Source organism: Pavona decussata, unplaced genomic scaffold (genome assembly GCF_977016875.1).
Source record: "Pavona decussata unplaced genomic scaffold, jaPavDecu1.1 SCAFFOLD_162, whole genome shotgun sequence".
Taxonomy (NCBI): domain Eukaryota; kingdom Metazoa; phylum Cnidaria; class Anthozoa; order Scleractinia; family Agariciidae; genus Pavona; species Pavona decussata.
This window is the reverse complement of record NW_028145573.1, coordinates 1-21,266: the sequence shown is the minus strand read 5'-3', so window position 1 is coordinate 21,266 and position 21,266 is coordinate 1. Positions and strand designations below refer to the sequence as shown.

The 21,266-nt window shown below is 36.7% G+C and overlaps 2 protein-coding genes across 2 annotated transcripts; both read right to left on the bottom strand.

Moving 5' to 3' along the window:
• Positions 1-1,376: 1,376 nt before the first annotated feature.
• LOC146464524 (uncharacterized) lies at positions 1,377-4,138 on the bottom strand. Its single transcript, XM_085129673.1, has 4 exons — positions 4,077-4,138; positions 3,132-3,363; positions 2,236-2,351; positions 1,377-1,850 (listed from the first exon to the last, which is right to left on the bottom strand). The coding sequence occupies exons 1-4, from the start codon at positions 4,098-4,100 to the stop codon at positions 1,650-1,652; spliced, it is 573 nt and encodes a 190-aa protein (XP_084985799.1). The 5' UTR covers positions 4,101-4,138; the 3' UTR covers positions 1,377-1,649.
• Positions 4,139-10,838: 6,700 nt separating this feature from the next.
• Positions 10,839-21,108, bottom strand: LOC146464523 (uncharacterized). Its single transcript, XM_085129678.1, has 3 exons — positions 19,490-21,108; positions 14,726-14,819; positions 10,839-10,968 (listed from the first exon to the last, which is right to left on the bottom strand). Exons 1-3 carry the CDS (start codon positions 20,748-20,750, stop codon positions 10,839-10,841), a joined length of 1,485 nt encoding a protein of 494 aa, XP_084985804.1. The 5' UTR covers positions 20,751-21,108.
• Between the last annotated feature and the right edge of the window lie 158 nt (positions 21,109-21,266).

Here is a 21,266-nt window from a genome sequence, read left to right as displayed (position 1 = left end):
TTTAACAAAAACTAGAGACTGGACCCGGCTTCAACACGGATTTCGACCTCGTCCGTTTTTCAAAACTTAAACGACTAACTGCCAGGAAAAAAAAGATAAAATTCACCCTCAGCCCAGCTAACCCATTTCGTCTCTCCAAATGTTATTCTTTTTTTATTACTATCGTTATTGTTTTATTTGAATTTTGACGTCCGTCAGTTCAGAATTTAGTGTAGGGGACAAAAGCCGATTTGAGACCACTACAGGGGGAAAGTAGTTTAACCCTTGAACCCCTAATATCAAAAAACAAATTCTCCTACCTTGTCCTAAAACATTTCTTACATAAACACTGGGGAGAAGGTTATTAAAATATCAAGAAAATTCACCTTGTTTGATCATATCATTAATTCTCATGACCTCAGGAGTTGAATAAGCATTGATATTGTAAGGAGAATTTTGGTGTTGATCACTGTTAGGACATAAACGGTCAACCAGGCAAGTGACTACTTACAAAGCGACTTACGTTAGCATAGTAACTTTCACTATTATGCAAATCGTACCTATTCTTCGACGGACTGACAATTTTATTTAATGATCATATTTTGTAACAGTGATTTCACAAAATGCTTGACAAGTTAACTCTTTAATAGTTTCTAACATCATTGAATGAAGAAATGCTCCGAACAAGAGGCGTTGAGGGGTATTTATTTCAAGATAAAACTGGCATCCGAAATTTGTATAATTTATATAAAGACAGAAATTTCACCAAAATGATCCGTTAATTGCCTTCATTCGGAAAATTAAATATGATCTTAAAGCCATACTGATTACTGAACAAAGTTTACGCAACATCATGCTGGTGACTAATTATGCTGCGGCTTTTAGACGATGACAGCTATATTAAAACACGGAATGCGCCATCTTTAATTTTGGAATTGAATTTTGTTGAAACAGGGTGATCTCCTCCCATACCCTTTCCCAATCCTTTCTCTCCCCAACCCAGGTTAATAAATTTCATCCCTCTCTGCCCATGTTTATGTGACGATATTTTTCTCAGAAGGGCTGGTAGACCGTCTTTCTGAGTATCGGACTCGCTGCTGATACCACGTTTCGACACCCGATTCATACAACTCTCGACACACTTAATAGAGGTTCGGTTTTATGGGACGCCATGACCCCTAGAGTCGGATTAGTACAAAATAACGAGATTAAAGACATTGGAAGACAACTCAGTAACTTAAACGCATTCAAAAAGTTTAATTTCAGCTTCAGGCAACATCTGACTCTACCGTTCATTTGGTTTCACATAGAGACTTCGTTTACAACTGATTTTCTTTTTTAGATCATTTGAATTAGTTATGAATTGTAAATTATTACAAAATGACCGTTAGCTTTAGCGTTAGATTTTACACGACTCCACAAGCTGTAAACCCTTGCTATTTTCTGCTCGTGTATAAATAAATAAAGGTCATCTTTCTTTTACCCTTTCCTAGTATTTCCTCCATTTTTCAATCAAGGATAGCTTCTTGAAGAAATAGAAAACAAAAATAATGCTTCCTCGCTCAAGAGCGCGGAATCTTTATGCTCTTAACGATTAATGATTTTAAAATGATTAATGATTATGCTCTTAATGATTGTTGAAACTGCCTTGATCTGTTTCCTACACTGTTTTAAATACGTGTACTCCTTGCAAATCGGATTTTCCGATCCTTATGTCGGTTACTGGACCGTATTAGAGTTAATCTAGCTTTTCTATCCCCACAACTGCAAGTGAGATACATTCCACTATCGTTGTGTTCATAGATGTAAAATCCTTCAACAGGAATCTCCTTGAACAGGAAGTCATTACCAGCTGTACTGCATTGCTGCCTCTGTAATTTAAATGAAATTAAATTAATTCCATTTAATTTGAGTAAAAAAATATAACACATATCCTTCAAAGGTTTGTTTTTTCTTGCATTGATTTTCATCCCTCTATCATCTCTATCAATCTATCCGCAAAAGCTGAAAAGAACGACTTAGAATAACAAAAACCCAAGTGGTGTCGAGAATCATACCTTGCACCAGCAAAAAAGGCACTTTTATTATGTCATGATGCTGTTGTGAGAAAGTTAATTCTGGTCACTATAGTCATGTATAGTGGCTCAAAAATTTACAACTTTCAGTTTTTGAGTTGATAAGAAAGCAATACTGCAGCCTGCAACAACGATTCCTTTTTTGGCCGTTTCTTCCTTTTTTAAAGCTCTCTTCCCTCACCTCAAAAACTGTATTGTTACCATTGATGACCTTCATTGCATATTCCACGCCTTTCCACGTCAACTGAATGCACTTCTGCTTTCCCTCCTTGGTTCTGATCCTTATCATCGTAAACCCTTTTAAGAAAAGAAATTTAAAACAGATGTTTAATTGATTAATAAACTAGATACCAAACAAAAGGATGAATGGATGGACTGATGGATGGATGGACTGATTGATTGTTCGGTTGGTTGGTTGATTGATCGATCGATCGATCGATCGATTGACTGATCGATCGATCGATTGACTGATTGACTGATTGATTGATTGATTGATTGATTGATTGATTGATTGATTGATTGATTGATTAATTGATTCATTGAGTGATTGATTCATTGATTGATTGATTGATTGACTTAAATTCGGTATAATATGTATAGATAGGGCCAAAAGCTTAACCTATGACCAATCAGCAAAACAACTTATTTAAACAGTATATAAAATACAAGAGTGACTAAGATTCCGTCAACGTTAAATTATATGCCTTCAATAAAATATGAGATAATTACAAATTAAAAACTTTGAAAGTTAACTATTAAAAACAACTTAAAATTATTGTCTCTCCTATGGTTCATACGTCTTTCATTTAGTTCGTTTCTTTTTAACTGCTTCCGCGACCACTTTAAATGTGGGGCAATTTTGCGTGAGTACTGACTTCTGAATTTTGCTTAAAACGTGCTTCCTTTCGTCACCCAACAGCTTCCGTGATACATTCTAGAGAGTTCTCGAATACCCTCATTCGTTTATTGTACTTTATTCAGTCGCAATATTTTATTTGTTTATTTATTTATTTATTTGTTCACTCTACTCAGTCACTAAGAACCTCTTTTGAATAAAATTAATTTTGCTCTACTCACTCGTGAGTTGATCGTCATTCGTCAGTGAATCATCTGTCCTTCTTCCGTTGCACCTCACCTCCAGTTGACTAGCACCCATGTTATTTTTCCATTGACCAACGGCCGTGATTAGATTACCCGGGCAAGGAGTCATAGGATCATCCTTTTCTTCTCTGTAATTGGAAATAAGGCTAAAAAGTTTGACCCTTTTGGAATAAGCTCTCGCACCACCCAACAGGAGTACTGCCACAATCTAAAGCCAATAAGCAATGAATACAACATGTCAGTGACCAAGAAACGTTTTCTGTACAAAAAAATCTAATCGTATTCAAAGGAAAACTTCTCCTTTCTCATGCCCTTTGCTGTGTCTTACAAGGGACAACAAATGATTAACAGACAAGTTTTGGTAGAAAAGTCTGCCTTCCTTCGTACTGAGGAACTGAGGAAGGCAAAAGTATCGGCTGCCGAAACAGTTCTTTTAAATTGAAAATAGTTGTTTTATATCGACAGGAAATACTGAATTCATAAATGGTTAACGCTCTGTTTAGTAATCAGAAAAAAAAATAGGCTGCGTGATTATAAAGAAATGTTCATATAGTAAAATTTCTAATTGACGTAAGTCTTGACCTAAACTTGAAAGACTAAGCAAGTCTGAATGGAATAACAACTAAAACATGATTTCAACAAAATAAAAGGAAATCGTTCAATATATTTATGAAAAATCAGGTAGCTCTTATATCAAACAACTGTATCAGTACACTTTAAAACAATTCGGTAAATTACTTTTTTGGAAACCGTCTAATAATTAAGCAATTGTTTTATCGATAATTTATGATGTGTGCTAACGGACACACTTCAAAAATTTAAGTAAATTTTCAATAAATTAAATATAAAAAAGATACAAACAATCAACATAAATCCAACTTAGACGATTGAATATAGAACAAATCTGTTGTTTTAACTTACTGCGAAAATAACTTTAAGCTCCATGAAGCCAACGTAACTGTATCAGTAAAAATACTCCAAAAACTGATGAGTGACTGTACCTAGCTCAAGACGAATGCGCCTTATTTATACTGTCCGTTGCTTCAAAATGAACTATACATGTCACAGTTTGAGAATGCAGCAAAAAATTTTGTAAATGCTTTGGAATTTTCATCCTTTCGTAAAGATAATTGCTTTTTGAAAACGTGAACGGAAGCAATACGCAGTGACCACCTTTTCTTTTTAATTTTGTTGGAAAGAGGGGGAGGGGGAAGGAGGAACTGCTGTAGGAACTTCTAAAAGAAACTCCGGATTAGCTAACCTCTGGATGGTAGCTGAATTTGATTTTCTTTGCCGTTAAATTAGCGGAAACGCCTCTGTAGGACACGCCTTTACTCAACAGTTGCAATCGACCGTCACCCGACAGAGTCTATGGCGTTAACAGAAAACGGAAACAAAGAGCTTAAAAAGGAAACAAGTATTGTTTCAGAGGCTAATTTTCTAAAATAGGTTTTAGCTTTGTTTTGTTTTTTTAACCAAATTTTTATTGTATATAGCCTCACAAGGAATATTGTTGGCCTTGAATTTAACTGTTGAACTAAATCATTTTTCTACAAGGACGAGATATGTACAGTTCTGAGTGTGCAGATGAAACAACAAATTATCAGAATTCAAATAAAGAACTAGCTGTTAAGCAGGAACCCCACATTGTAGTGTCTGATCTTCTCTCTTCTACGAGTAATGAGATCAGCATATAATGTTAAGATGGAAGATTTGGGTGAAGAAAGCTTACAATCATCGAGAGCATGATTGCCATTGTCACTTGACTCTTATTGTATAAAATTCATCCGATAGGCTTCATAGTGTTCTTTAGGTTCGAAATAGTTGTAGTGCGTGGATAAAGCAGCTAAAATTATGGGCATTTGTAACGGAAAGCTGCCCATTTAATTTACCTATCAATGAGACAATCTAAAGTATGCAGCTTTTGGACCTGCAATTGAAATAATTTGGAGAATTTAGAACCGTAGAACCTCGCCCTGTGTCTAATGCATTTATCCATTTACGCGTTATAAAGTAGAACTAGCTCATCCAGGCTGAATCAGATTTTGTCAAAGTGATCCATAAATGTCTGGAAAAAGGCACTTATTTCTAAAAATTGTAGAAGTCTTTGAGAACTTTATCTCTAGATAAAAACTTGTAAACTGGTTAACATTTAAGTCACTTGGATACAATATATATGTAGGAGGGAAAACTTGGGGTGGATCTAAATACTACTATGCAATCAATCACGTCTTTCTTTGCCAGGCGTACCTTTTAAGAATCGGGCTATTGTTGTTTAGGCGATGAACATACATCACGCGTGACCAGTATTTTTAAATTTGAACGGAGTTTTCAAATTTTACAATTTTGAACATCACCAGCGAGATTTCAGAGTTCCCGTAGAAATTTTCCTAGTTTATTATCGGTCAGTAAATCTAATAATTTATCTACCTAGAGAGTGACAGTGCGACGTAGCAACATGAAACCAAGTCGCCTTGATCATCTTACAGAAAAGCTAAAAAACAGAAAAGAAAAATAAAGGTGTTACGCACCGCCCTCGGTCGGTCCATATAAGGAAAAACTGTGCCCTTGGTCTTGAGTAAAGTACGTACGCAAGATACCGAACGTACGTACCGGGAGGTCTATATTCAGACCTCCTGGCCAGTGAATAACTTAAATGCATGTAATAGGTTAAGTATACGCCATTTCAAAAGGGAAGGAGAAACAACACCAGTGCAGGATGTTCTAGAAGCTATAGAAACGGAACTGAAAGGAAGCATGACCATTATCGTGCAAAGTAACAAAGACTAGGCGGTCTGTAACTACAATCGTTTTTATTGCCAAAGAAACAGTTTACCACATTCCAAAAATTATCCACCCGGATGGCGTTGAAGCTCATTCGAAGCACCGACTCAAACGAAGATATATAGAAGCAAAGGTCCAAACTACATTCGAGGTAACTTTAACAAAGCCAATGACACTAAATCGAAATTTGGCATATAGAAAGGTATAATATTTTCAAGCACAATAATACAATAAGCTATGCTATAGATCAAGTGACACGTGGTCATGTGATTGTTTTCTTTAGCAAAGCGAATATTTGGCAGGTAGGCTACGGTTTTAAGAGAAAAGATCAAACAGAAACGCCTTTTTAAAATAAAGATTTAATATCTCCAGGAGCCCATCCCTTCCCTCCCAGGCTTTCTTTTCCCAACTGCTTAGGTTACGTAAATAACTGCGAGGGTCTTTTTTCTATTTAATCTGTCACACGCAGTTCAAAGATATGTTCGATATATCCATTTTTCCTAAACAATGTAACAGAATTTGGTCATTCAGTTGATTTTGTATAAGGATTGCATGGTATGATTCTTTTCCTTAACAGCTATATCAAGATTTTAATATTATTTGTTTAAACGCAGACAGCTCCGATCTAAACCTACATTATTCGGACAACATTTCAACTTAGCCAGTGCCGCAACGCTAGCGGTTCATTTGCACTGAACTGAAACAAGTCACTGTCCTAAATTTGTCAAGATTAAAGACATTGTAAAGGCAATTACTGACAACGTTTAGCATTTTTCCGCATATTTCCGTGTTCAAGATATCGTTCAAGACAATGTAAAAACAAACATTTATCGCATTTTTCCGCATGATCCTCAATGGCAGTAGAATCAATTAATTTTGTAGTATAAACTGTTTATACTACGACAAAATAAAAACAAAAAGTTGAAGAAGGAACAATATTAACGCTATCAATTTTAACCTACCCCCATTTGTTTGCCGCTCGGCAATTGTTAAGCAGTAAAAGGTAGCAATTTTAAATGTCTGTGTTAAGCCAGCCTGGACTAAGTTGAACATATATTTAGAATACTTGTAAGTACAGGAAACCTAGAGAAAACTAGATTATTCGATGTAATAGGTCGGTAGTAAAGTTCTTTGCGGTTTGAAAAGTTTTAACGCTTGACAGACGAAGATATTGATTAATGGGTCAGAAATAACATACGCGTAACTATTTAAACCTGTCTACTTATTAGTTCCCTAAACTAGTATTGAGACATATAATTGTTATATTTGAATTTCATGCAATCTCAAAACTCACAAAACTGGTAGCTAAAATGCTTGATCGACATAATCGATCGATCCTCCGTCGCTAGTCCATGTCCCCCATAAAGGATTATTGTAAATTCTTTCACGCAAAAACCTTCCTACAATCTAAACTGAAAAGAAATTAACATATCTGAATAGTAAATTGGTGATCAACAATATTGAGACGTCATTCCAATGGTCATGTAATTTGGGGGGACACAGTTAAACAGTTCTATCAGAATGTTCTCGTTTAGCGTGGCTTTCATTTGACTGATTCCGCGTCACATTTCGTCTTGTCGCCCATTCAGTCCACGCGAACGAAGATATAAAAGTGAGGACAATTTTGGGTGACACAGTTGAACAGTTCAATAGGAAGGTTCTGGTTTTTCTTTTCGAAGAGGGATACAAATGAACACTTTTTAGGCTACTCTTTTGGATGAAAATGGAAATTTGTTTAATTACTAGTCAGTGACGATTACAGGTTATTTCTAAAGGGTACGATAAATCCCTTGTAAATAATTAAACAAAATCCGTGTATGTTGTAATAAGCTTGTCTTCTGTTTGAATAAACTGAAGCCTGGCGTGGAATGAGGGGAATTTTGCAAAGCACGCTCTAACCTGAAAACAGATCATAAAGATTCAAGCTAAGGAAATTCTGAGAAAGGACGTGGAAGCTTTGATGTAGACTGAATTCAGTCGGTTTCCATCTTACTCACTAGTGTTGACGTATCTCAGCTACCCCATTTATTACATGAGTACTCGGGAGAAGTTATTAATATATTTAGAAAATTCACCTTGGTTGATGATATCCTTAATTCTCATGACCTCAGGGCTGAAATAAGTATTGCGATTACCAGGAGAAATTTGATGCTGATCACTGTTAGGACATAAATGGTTAACCAGGCAAGTGACTACTTACAAAACGACTTACGTTAGAATAGTATTTTATTGTGCATGCATAGGTTCCGTTCTGGAATATGAATGTCAGGCATTCCATACTAATTTTCCAGGCTATTTGTCAGACCAAATAGAGAGAGTTCAGAAAGGAGTCTTAAGGATCCTATTCCCAGAGGTTTCGTATGGCAAGGCCCTGGAAGAGGCGGGTTTAAAAACACTCTTCCATAGGCGCGAGAAATTATGTAGCAGTCTGTTTAAACAAATAATAGAGAGTGACCAGCATAAACTAGCTAGCCCGCTGCCCGCGCACAATAACAGTGGGAGATATAATTTTAGGACTAGGCGTATGTTTTCAATCCCGAATGTGAAAACAAAGAGGTTTAGAGACACTTTCATAATGCACTTTGCAATTAAACAACGATTGTAAATAGGAAATTAATACTAGTGTAGTTAGGATTTTTATAGTCTGAAATTTTAAACATGCTGTATATAACACAAGTAATTCAGCTTATAGCTGCAAGTTGTTGTTTTTTAATAAACGATTTATCTATCTATCTATCTATCTATCTATCTATCTATCTATCTATCTATCTATCTATAGTAACTTTCACCGAGCTGAGGTTAAGGGTTACATCTAAAAGTCACTATTATGCAAATCGCTACCCTTAATGATCATATTTTGCAGCAGTGATTTCACAAAATGCTTGACAACTTAACTCTTTAATAGTTTCTAACATCATTTAATGAAAAAATGCTCCGAACAAGAGGCGTTAAAGGGGTATTTATTTCAAGATAAAATTAGCATCCCAAATTTGTATTTATCTAAAACAAGAAATTTCACCAAAGTGATCCGTTGATTGCCTTTATTCGTAAAATTACACATGATCTTAAAACCATACTGATCACTGAACAAAGTTTACACAGCATCATGGTGATGACTAAGTACGCTGCGGCTTTTGGACGATGCATGTATGTAATGTATGTAAATCTTTATTTAAACACGGAAAGTTAAGCTTAAGTTAGAAACTAAAACTAATTACAACTGCTTTACAAGATTGTCGTGTGCGAATCCGATATATCAGCTACCTTCTTGATATTTCGCTTGAAATGCTCAACGGAGGAAGCATTTTTTAAGCTTTTGGGCAAGTTATTTCATAACATGGGGGCCCCCACTGTAAGGAAAGCTTCGTTTCAAATAATTGGTGTTTGGTTTGGACAGGGACAGCCTTCCCTCAGAGTTTCATAAGTTGTAAGCAGAGTGACGCTGAGAGAAAAGCCTTTGTAGATATTCCGATTCCAAGGTCATTTATGGTTTTATACATCATTAAGACTTAATTTTGTTTCTTTCGCCGAAGAGCCTGATAGCCTCTCCCAGTCGAGGGTGGAGATAAGGTCGTTTGAGCCCGTGTCAAAAGGTAATTTAGTAATAACTCTGGCTGCACGATTCTGTAACTTTTGGAGGTTATCACTCAAGTAACCACTCAAACAGTCCCAAAGGGGGATGCAGTAATCAAAATGAGACATAATTAAAGTGTTATAAATTTGGATTGCAGTTTCTTTGGATATAAAGAGCCGCATACGTTTTAGGGCGCCTATAGCTAAACAGACTATCTTGCGAAAACTCTCCAGCTTGTTAACCCCAAGAGAGTTGGGCATCTATAATAAGACCCGAAAATTTGGTCTTATCCACCCTCATGATAATTTGGTCATCAATTCTGATTTCTATATCGTACATTGGGCAGATAGTCTTTGTCTTGATCCAATAATCATTAGTTATGTTGTAGCAACATTTAAACTGAGCTTTTTAGCTTTCAGCTATCTTAAAACACTGAAGGCGCCATCTTGAATTTTGAAATTGAATTTTGTTGATCTCCTCCCATACCCTTTATCAATTCTTCCTCTCCCCAACCCAGGTTAATAAATTTCATCCCTCTCCGCCCATGTTTATGTGAGGATATTCTTGTCAGAAGGGCTGGTAGACCGTCTTTCTGAGTATCGGACTCGCTGCTGATACCACGTTTCGACAAACGATTCGTACAACACACGACACAATTAATAGAGGTTCGATTTTATGGAACGCCATGACCCCTAGAGTCGGATTAGTAGCAGATAACGAGATTAAAGACATTGGAAGACAACTCAGTAACTAAAATGTATTCAAAAAGTTTAATTTCAACTTAAGGCAACATCAGACTCTACCTTTCATTTGGCTCTACCGTTCACATAGAGACTTCGTTTACAACTGATTTTCTTTCTTACAACATCATCAGTAATCCCAGTGGAGAGCAAAGAGCAATAGCTCTAATTAGCATAAGAAAACAAACAACTGAAGGATTTTGGTAGTTGTAGTTAAATGACGCAATCATGAAAATGTCCTATTGTGAATTTTAAATTATAGCATAATAACAGTTAGCTTTAGCGTTAGATTTTACACGTCTCCACAAGCTGTAAAGCCTTGATATTTTCTGCTTGTGTACAAAATAAGTAAAGATCATCTTTTTTTACCCTTTCTAGCTTTTCATCCAAAATTTCAATCAAGGATGGCGTCTTGAGCAAATAGAAAACAATATTTAATGCTTGCTCGCTCGACAGCGTGGATTCTTTATGCTCTCAATTATTGTTGAAAATTCCTTGATCTGTTTTCTACACTGTTTTAAACACGCGTACTCCTTACAAATCGGATTTTCCGATCCTTATGTCGGTTACTGGACCGTATTAGAGTTAATCTAGCTTTTCTATCACAACTGCAAGTGAGATACATTCCACTATCGTTGTGTTCATAGGTGTAAAATCCTTCAACAGGAATCTCCTTGAACAGGAAGTCATTGCCAGCTGCACTGCATTGCTGCTTCTGTAATTTAATTGAAAGTAAATTAATATGTATTAGGGTGAGTAAAAAAGCACATATCCTTCCAAGGTCTATTTTGTTATTATTTTTATTTTATTTTATTCCTTTGTTATTATTATTATTATTATTATTATTATTTTTTGGATAAGCCCGAATCGATCTATCATCTCTATCCATTTATTAACTAAAGCTAAAAAGAACCACTTAGACCTTAGAATAAGGAAAAGCCAAGTGATGTCGAGAATCAAGCCTTGCGCTAATAAAAATGGAGTATGGGTTTAGCAAATTTAAAGTAAAGGGGACTTTGCTAAGCTTGTAAGCAAAGCTTTCTCATAAGCTATGTCCATATGTTTAATGTAGCCGACTAAATGAGACAATTTTCGTCCAGGCGCCATCTCCTTTGTGTTAATGACCTGTATGCTTGAGCAAGTAGAGATGTTGTAGTGAGAAAATAAATTCTAGTCATAATATCGGCTCAAAAGGTTACTCCCTTCAGTTTATGAGCCAATAAGAAAGAAATACTGCAGCCTTTTTTGGACGGCCTCCCCACAGCTCTTTTTACTCACCTCAAAAACTGTATTGTTTCCATTGATGACCTTTAGTGCATAATCGAAGCCTTTCCACGTCAACTGAATGCACTTCCGCTTTCCTGCATTAGTTCTCTTCCTTATCATCTTAAATTCTTGTTAAGAAAAGAAATAAAAAAAAACGTGTGTGATTAATATCTGATTACTCTGTGAACGAGTACCTAAATGAAAGGACAGACGGACGGTATGACAGATTGATTGATTGATTGATTGATTGATTGATTGATTGATTGATTGATTGATTGATTGATTGATTGATTGATTGATTGATTGATTGATTGATTGAAAGATGTAGTATAAAACGTACAGATGCATTTCTGTAAAACAACTTTATAGGGTGGCCTGCTTAACCTATGAGGTGATGAGCAAACCAGCCTATTTACACCGTATATTAAATACGCAAGAAAATATAATGTTGATAAAACGCAGGGTCAACGTTGAATAAAATAAATGCCTTCAATAAAATACAAAAGCTTTACAACTTAAAATCTTTCAAAGTTAACTATTAAAATCACTTCAAAGTCATTGTCTTTCTTATAGTGCGGACGCCTTTCATCGCGAAGTTCCTTTTTTTCTAACTTTCTGCTATCGTTACCACATTAAACGTGCGGGAGATAATGAGTGTACTCGAGAGTACTGACTTCTGCATTTTGTTTAGCACGTGCTACCCTTTGGCACCTAATCTCGGCTTCTGCATTACACTTTACACATTTATACAGATATAATTTTTTTTTTTTTACCTCTAAAGAGTAACAATAATTTTTTCTACTCACTCGTCAGTTGATCATTCGTCAGTAAATCATTTGTCCTCAGTGTTCCGTTGCACCTCACCTCCAGACTAGTAGCCATGTTAGTTTTTGATTGATCAACGGCCATGATAAGATTACCGGGACAAGGAGTCATAGGATCGTCCTTTTCTTCTCTGTAATTGGAAATAAGGCTAAAGAGTTTGACCCTTTTGGTATAAGCTCTCGCACCACCCAACAGGAGTACGGCCACAATCTAAAGCCAATAAGCAAGGAATATAACATGTCAGTGACCAAGAAACGTTTTCGCTAAAAACCTAATTGTATTCAAAAGACAACTTTTACTTTCTCTTTCTCATTGTTACGTTTTACAAGGGACAACAAATATATAACAGACAGGTTTCGGCAGAAACGTTCCCCTTCTTCAGTACAAACGTTCCACTTGAACTGAGGAAGGCAGATTGAAGTATTTCTGCCGAAACATGTCTGTTAAATTGAAAGTCGTCGTTTTATCTCGACAATAAATACTGAAATTGATAAGTGGTTAATCCTCTGTTAAGTTATGAGAGAAAAATAAGCAGCGTGATTAAAGAAATGTTTATATAGTAAAATGTCTAACTGTAATATTATTTGATCTTTCATCCGCAGTACAAATATCTTTTATATATTTCTTTTTTTTTCTCAAATTTGAGTATGTTTCTTTAAAGAGACTGATAATTCACTGTAACTTGTTCAAGACTAATCGCCTTTATTTATATCGTTTTCTCTTTCTGAAGCTGCCATATACGAGGATGTTTCTTCTATTCGATATTTCATCCGCAGTTCAAAATATATGTTTGATATATTTACATTCGTTTAACTGAAATATTATGGGCTACAATCAATATTGAACAAGTCTTTAACTAAACTTGTAAAAGTAAGTCTGAATGAAATAACTACTGAAAAAACGTGTTTAATTCGGAATGAAAAAGGTAATCGTTTAATGCATTTGTGCACAACCAGATAACTCTTATATCAGTGTACTATAAATAAATTCGGTAATTATTTTTAGAAAACCGTCTTATAACTAAGCAAGTGTTTTACCAAGAAATAATGTTCTGTATGCTAATCTACATACATCAAAAAGTTAAGTAACTTTTCAAAAAATTAAATTTAAAAAGATATAGTACAGCTTAAATTTAACTTAGACGATTAAATCTAGAACACTGAATCTGTTTCACTTACTGTAAAAATAACTTTATGCTCCATGAAGTCCACTCTTTTCAGATCAGCTCAGTAGAAATACTTCAAAAGACTGATGAATGACTATACCTAGCTCACGACCAATGTGCCTTATTTATACTGTCCGATGCATGAAAGTGAACTATACATTTCACAGTTCGGGAATGTTGCAAAAAGTTTGTAAATGCTTTGGAATTTTTATCCCTACGTTAAGAGATAATTGCTTTTGGTAATCTTGAACGGAAGCATTTGCCCATTGACCACCTTTTCTTTATTGTTTAATGGACAGAGGGGTGAAGGTAAGCATCCAGGGAGTGCTGCGGCTATAGCAATCTTAGCTTTGCCAGCACCCCGAAAAACAATGCAAGGGCAAGGCCTCGCAAGCCTTCATTTCATGATTTTAACTAGTAGTAGGTGAATGTGATTTTCTCCCTCATTAAATTAGCGGAAACCTCCCTGAACATGCACGCCCGAATATGCGATAGACCATAAGTCTATGACGTTAACAGAAAACGGAAAAAACACATTTTTAACAGGAAAGAAGTATTGAGTGAGAGACCAATTTGCTAATTCCATATTGTAGTAGGTCTGTAGTACCTGGTCTGTTTCAATGAAAGATTTGGGTAGAGAAAGATTACAATCGCTGAGAGCATCATTGTCATTGTCACTTGATCCTTATTGTATAATAGCACTTAAATTCATCGGTAGGACTTAACAGTGTTCTTTAGGTACGAAATAGTTGTAGTGCGTGGATAAAGCACCAAAATTACGATCATTTGTAACGGAAAGCTGCCCGTGATAAAAAAAATATTACCGAACAATGAGACAATCTAAAGTATGCAGCTTTTAGACCACAAATTGAAATAATTTTGGGAATCTACTTCCCAAATATGAATTTGTTTATGTGGAAAGATAATTTCTTACCATCAGAACAGGCGTAATGTTTCAGTAACATCCTTATAGAAGTGAACACGTTCGTTGAAAAGCGCTCTTTGTCTAATGCGTTTTATGCATTTAACCGTCACTACAGTAAAACAAAGAATTAGGCCACCGCGGCTGAATCTGATTTCTGGCATGGTGATCCATAAATGTTTGGGAATAGGCGCTTACTTCTGACAATTGGGAAGTTTTTGGGAACTTTAATTTTTGATAAAGACTGGTTAACATTCAAGTCACTTGAATATAACATATATGTAGGAGGGATACCTCGGGATGGGCTTGTCTACTTCTTTGAACACAATTAGTATCCTTCTTTCTTTGCCAGCCGCACGTTCAGGGTCACGATATCGTGATTTACGTGCTTAAGACAAAGACAAGAGAGGAAGTTATTTTGCCATTAAACCGTAACAAATCATCATATTGAATTAAGTGACAAGCTACTCAGTGTTTAGAGTTTTGAGTACTGGAGCTTCGAGATATTGTTTTAGTTTGGTCTTAAATGGTTCTTTTTTTTTTTAGTTGTTGTTCTGCGTGTTGTCAATATACCTGTTGTATTTTCTTCAGCCAATGTAGCCTGCGAACGCAGACGTATTTCCGGCTGTCGAGATTCTCTCCGCCGACCGGAAATACGTCTGCGTTCGCCGGCGGAGAGAATATCGACAGCCGGAAATACGTCTGCGTTCGCAGGCTACATTACGTGACCAGTAGCATTTGAAATTTGAACGGAGTTTTAGAATTCATATGTCAGCTTTTACGAGTAACAACGCCAGCGAGATTTGTATATGTAATCAAATGGTGATGGAAAAGGCTTGGAAAACTATTGGAATTTTGACAAAACGCGCGTGAAATTATTTCATAATTTCATGAGTATACCATTTGATTACCTTTTAATATTATGGGTGACAAGTTACGCCCACAATCGTGGTTGGCTTACACACACAGGCAAAAAACTGCTCGAGTACTTTATCCAACTACTCCGGACGAACCCTCTCTGGGTTTCCCTCAAGGCCATTTTCATCACACCATTTCTCAAAAACACTCACCCATTTAATTGCGCTCTTTCGCGTATTTAGGTTTTCTGCAGCGTCTTTTAATGCCGTAACTTCTTTCATCCGTAACATCTTTAAACCTGGATACCATCTTGCGGGCACTGAGAAATAGGAAACGTTGCCATAGCAATTTTGTAATTTCACATGTGAAATTAGAAATTAACGCTGTAATTTCGCGCCAAAATTAAGGAGTAATTTGTCACCCATGATATATGCAGTAGAGACTTTCCTCTACAGTTAATTTATTAACGGTACAAAGCTAAGAATTTTACCTTCCATTACAGCATACGTTTTACAAAAATAACAAATTGTTTCCCAAGTATGTTTAATTTATTTTTGTTTTTTAGGTAATGCGCCTTTTTTGGGGGTTTACATTCAAATGTCGGACATTACAAAGACTGATATTCGAATGTTCTTTTCATTCTCGAAAATACTGGTCATGGGTCACGTCAAGAGAGGATTAAGGTAAGAGAGGTAATCCCCCATATAGGCCCTATCCCCATCGTAATCCCTCTGAAGTTATTTTTAGAGGGTATCGAATTTTTCGCGGATAATGTTACCTCGCGCGTTACGTGTCTTTCACCGTTGTTAATTTTACAACGGCTAATCACAATCAGACACTTCCATAAAAGAAATTGTTTCTCGCGTTACTTGCAACGAATCTCTTAGTAATAAACGTGATTTGAAAGCTAATAGAATGTAGATTTGAATGTTTGAATAGACTTTAAACTCACTGTGACAAAAATATCAAAATTTTTCGTGCCGCGGTTGTGATGTTTATGCTCGTCTGTTCAATCGCGGCCTTAATTCAAATATAATGTAACACTCTTGCAAAAATAAAGCTAAGATTTGTTTCTCGCCTTTCTTTTAAAAAATCTCTTGGCTACATGCGTGATTAGAGAGCTAATGGAATGTAGATTTCAATGACCAAAGGGATTTGCACTCAGTGAGATAAAAATATCAAAATTCGTGCCGAGGTTGTGATGTTTATACTCGTCTGTTCAATCGCGTTGTTTCTCGCGTTTCCTCCAACGAATCTCCTAACTACATACGTGATTAAAAAGAAAATAGAACGTAAATTTCAATGACTGAGGAAATTTTGTACTCACTGCGATAAAAATATCAAAATTCGTGCCGAGGTTGTGATGTTTATACTCGTCTGTGTAATCGCGGCTTTCACTGTTTCGACAGCTATTAAAATGTAACACTCTTGCATGAAAAAAGATGTTTCTCGCGTATGTTCCAACGAATCTCTTAACTACACGTACAATTAGAAAGCTAATGGAATGTAGATTTCAATGACCAATCGGATTTTGAACTCACTGAGATAAAAATATCAAAATTCGTGCCGGAGGTTGTGATGTTTCTACTCGTCTGTTCAATCGCGGCTTTCAATGTTTCGACAGCTAAATATAACACTCGCATGAAAAAAGATTTGTTTCTCGCGTTTCTTCCAACGAATCTCTTAACTACATACGTGATTAGAAAGTAAAAAGAAGGTAGATTTGAATGACTGAAGCTAAAGGATTTTGTACTCACTGCGATAAAAATGTCAAAATTCGTACCTAGGTTTAGATGTTTGTATTTGCCTGTTCTATCACGGCTTAAATTTTCGCCAGCTAATTGTATTGTAATATTCTTGCATAATTTCTGCACAGCTGGGCTCTAAAACAAATCATGCGGAGCGATTCTTTTCCAATCTGCGTTGTCCAAATACAGCCACTTTAAACTCGCATTCGTCCACAAAACATATGCAGGCACCGCTTCCTGTATGCATGTTCCGCCATTTTGTTTTGAGATCAATTCGCGAAAGACGCGTAGCATTGCGTGGGAATCGGCTCAGCTGTCAAAGCAGGTAAAATTCAGGATATATGATTGGCTATAACTTAACCCTCTTGGGACACTGGATCTCGCAGGAGATCTAAGAATAACTTCAGAGGGATTACGATGGGAATAGGACCTATATGGGGGATTACCTCTCTTACCTTAATCCTCTCTTGGTCACGTAGACTGTCTGTAAAGCTGTAAAGCCGGCCATACGGGAAAAAAACAACGCAATGGCTCTATTGCAATGAGACCGCGAACACTCATCCAAAATTGTACCTTTATTTAAAGATTTTTGCTACTTGTTCGCGGCTTTTTCTTTTTTTCGACTTTTTCGCGGTCTTGTCTTGCCGGCTCAAAGGGATTATGTAATTGAGCGACAATGCTGTCGAAGGCGATTCTAATAGAAGCAATAGACCCTTACGATTGTTCTTTTCCCGTCATTTGCGGCTGTTTTCCCGCGAACAAAATGTTTTTAAAATGAACAGTATAAATACGGATAAAAAGATACAGGTAAAAATTCATTCTATATTGTCCAATTAACCCAAATAATAGGTGTCTTGGTCACATCCGCATAGGATTATTGAAATACTATAACAGATAACAACGTAAGAACATGTTAAGAACTTTTCAGGCTCAAATTGCCAAAAATAATAAGAACGTTTGGCCTCAGCCAGCCACAAAATTAGGGTTTCTTAAAAAAAAAAATAAAAAATAAAAAAAAGAGTACTTGATATCTCATTCACCGTTCGTGAACGAGCGGTATCCTGAAAATCCTACAATTTGATTGGCTCCGGGAGCGAGCAGAACTTTCTTTTCTCTTTTTCTTCGTTTATTACTCTAGGATATATTACAAATCTGTTTTATCGTTAGTCAAGCCCTTTTCTCTGAGGTTTACGTGCGGCGTTCATGCAAAATGATCTGGGGGGGGGGGGGGGGTGGGTGGGAAAGAAAGAGAGAAAAGAACAAAAAGAAATAGACAAAAATAAAGATGTTATTCACTGGGTGAAAAACTGTGTCAAGTCCAAGCAACAACCGTGGACGATAATCCTGCTGGTATACGTTGGATCAATTGTAGATCTGATCGGCTTTAAAAAATACAAATGATAAAAGAAGCAGAGACCGATACAACGTAGAATTACGGTTTAAAGGTTACTATATTTCGGCTGGCCAAACCAGCCTTCTTCAGGTATAACGAAAATTTACATTGGGACACACGCTTATATAGCTGACAAATATTTGCGCAATAGCGGAACTACGTAAAACTAAATTGATTGATAGTAAATATGAAGCAAATGAAATAATAGTAACAAAAAATAAAAAATAATAAAAGGAAAAAGCTAGTACATTTCTTCGCGAATATTAAGGCCATGTGGAGAGAGTGTTCTGCCTTTTGAGATTAAAAAGGCTTCCCTGGCCTTACGGATTGAGTCTCGGTTAGAGTAGACTTTTTCTATGGGGATTAATTGCATGTCGTTAGCGGTGTGGTTAGGAGCGGTGAGGAAGTGTTCTGCGGCTGTGGTGGGTTTAGATTTAGTGTTAGGGTTATCTATGGTGCGGCGGTGTTCATTAAAGCGGTCTTTTAAGCGTCGTTTAGCCTCTCCTATGTATTGTAAATTACAGCGGTTACATTGGATCATGTAGATTAGATTTTTAGTTTCACAGGTCAGGTTAGATTTGATAGGGCGCGTTTCACCAGTGGAAAAGAAGGTGTAGTTAGTGAGACCATCGGAAATGTATGGGCAAGTGGCGCAATTTTTACCGCAACGGTAGGAGCCGGAAGGGAGTTGTGGGTGAGGATTAGTCGAGTTAGAAGAAAGTTTAGCCGAAACCAGTAAGTCACGTAGGTTAGGAGATCGTCTGAAAGCCACAACAGGCAAATTTGGAAAAACCTTTTTGCAGCGGTCAGACGAGTGCAGTAAATGATAATGTTTTTTTATGATGTTGGAGATGTGAGGAAGCGATGGGTTAAAAGTCGTAATAAAAGGTACACGCGTAGGTTTGTTGATGTCTTTAGTTTGTAAAGCGAGTCTGCGTGGGATGTTGGCGGCACGTTGTATTTGTTTAGTGACAAAGTTTCGTTTGTAGCCTCGTTTGAGTAGGTATGTAGTAAGTTGTGCAGTGCGTATATTAAACGTTTCGTCAGTAGAACAAATACGTCGTAAGCGGAGTGCTAGACTGAAAGAAATAGCATTTTTTGTATGCAGGGGATGGCAAGATGAATACAGTAGATGTTGGTGTTTGTCTGTAGGTTTAGTGTACAGGTCAGTGCTGATGTTACCGTCGTTCGTTAAAGAAACATTAACATCAAGGAAAGATACGTTAGTAGAAGAGTGCGAGCTAGTGAATTTAATGGTAGGGTGAATGTTGTTAAGATAATCGATGAAGATTTTTAAGTTATCCAGACCTTCAGTCCAGATCATAAAAATATCATCAATATAACGAAACCACATGTGAGGGTGAAATGGCGCATTTTTCAAAGCATTCGCTTCGAAATGGCCAAGAAAAAGGTTGGCAAAAGAGGGGGCCATTTTAGTACCCATGGCTGTGCCGTGGATCTGAAGGTAGTGGTTATCGTTAAAAGAAAAATTATTCATGGTAAGAATCATGCGAATGAGGTCACAGAGTGTGCCAGTGGGAATGTTACTATGAAGGCGAGTACGTAGGAAATGGTCACAAGCATTAATACCTTCGTTATGTGGAATATTAGTGTATAAAGATGAGACATCAAGTGTGACTAACAATGAATTAGAGGGTAGCTTACCGATGGTAAGAAGTTTGTTAAGGAAGTCATTAGTGTCTTTAACAAAGGATGGTAATTTGTGAACTAAAGGTTGAAGGTGATAGTCGACAAATTGAGATATGCGTTCGGTGGGATGGCTATTAGATGAAACAATGGGGCGTCCTGGGTTTCCGGGTTTGTGTATTTTGGGTAGTATGTAAAAGCGTCCTGGTTTTACGTCAGTTTGTATGAGGTATTTTCTAGTTTTCTCGTTGATAAGTCTGTCATGATACATCCTGTTAACATAAAAAGTTACACGTTTTTGTATGTCAGCAGTTATGTCTTCGTTCAAGCGTTTGTAAAATTTTGAGTCATTAAGTTGTCTGTTACATTCGTCGATGTACCAAGTTTTGTCCATAACAACAGTACCGGAACCTTTGTCAGCGGGTTTTATAATTATGTCTTGTCGTTGTTTAAGTTGGCTAATGGCCTGTCTCTCTGTAGCAGTAAGGTTGTCACGGATTTTGTTGGGTGTACCAGTAGTTATGTCAAGTTTAACAGCGTCTAAAAAAGTGTCAAGAGCTCGTTCTCTGTCTGTGGGGGGATTCCAAGTACTTTTGTTATGGAAAGGAGTGTCGTCTTTGTTAGCGTTCGCGGTGTTGCTGTTATCGTCAAAAAAATACTCAGTAAGTCGCATGCGTCGAGAGAAGTCGTAGATGTCAGCTGAAACTTCTGACCAGTCAATATGTCGTGGTGTGGGACAGAATGTAAGTCCACGTGCAAGGATTGATGTTTCGTCGGTAGATAGAGAATAGCTAGAGAGGTTAATAACAGAAGAATTATCTAGTTGAATGTTAGCGGGTTTGGTTTTACGGCGAGACCGTTTACGCGTGGGTGTGACGTTAGAAGATTGAGTTGAGTTAGAGATGTTATGTGTGACATAAGAAGACGTGTCGTTATTATTAGTAATGCTGTTGACCTGTGGGTTAACAAGGCTGTTATCGGTATAATTATTGTTGTCTATAATACGGCGGATCGGAGCGGTCTTTTTGGCACGTCGGTTGGTAAGAGAGAGACTAAAGCGATAAGGCCATAGAATGCCGAACTCTTAACCACATGGAACTATTTCGTTTACTCCTGTATGAAAGATGATTTTTATTTTATTCAACCAAATGGATTCTATGCCTTATCGCATGAGTCTCGTACTTACAAC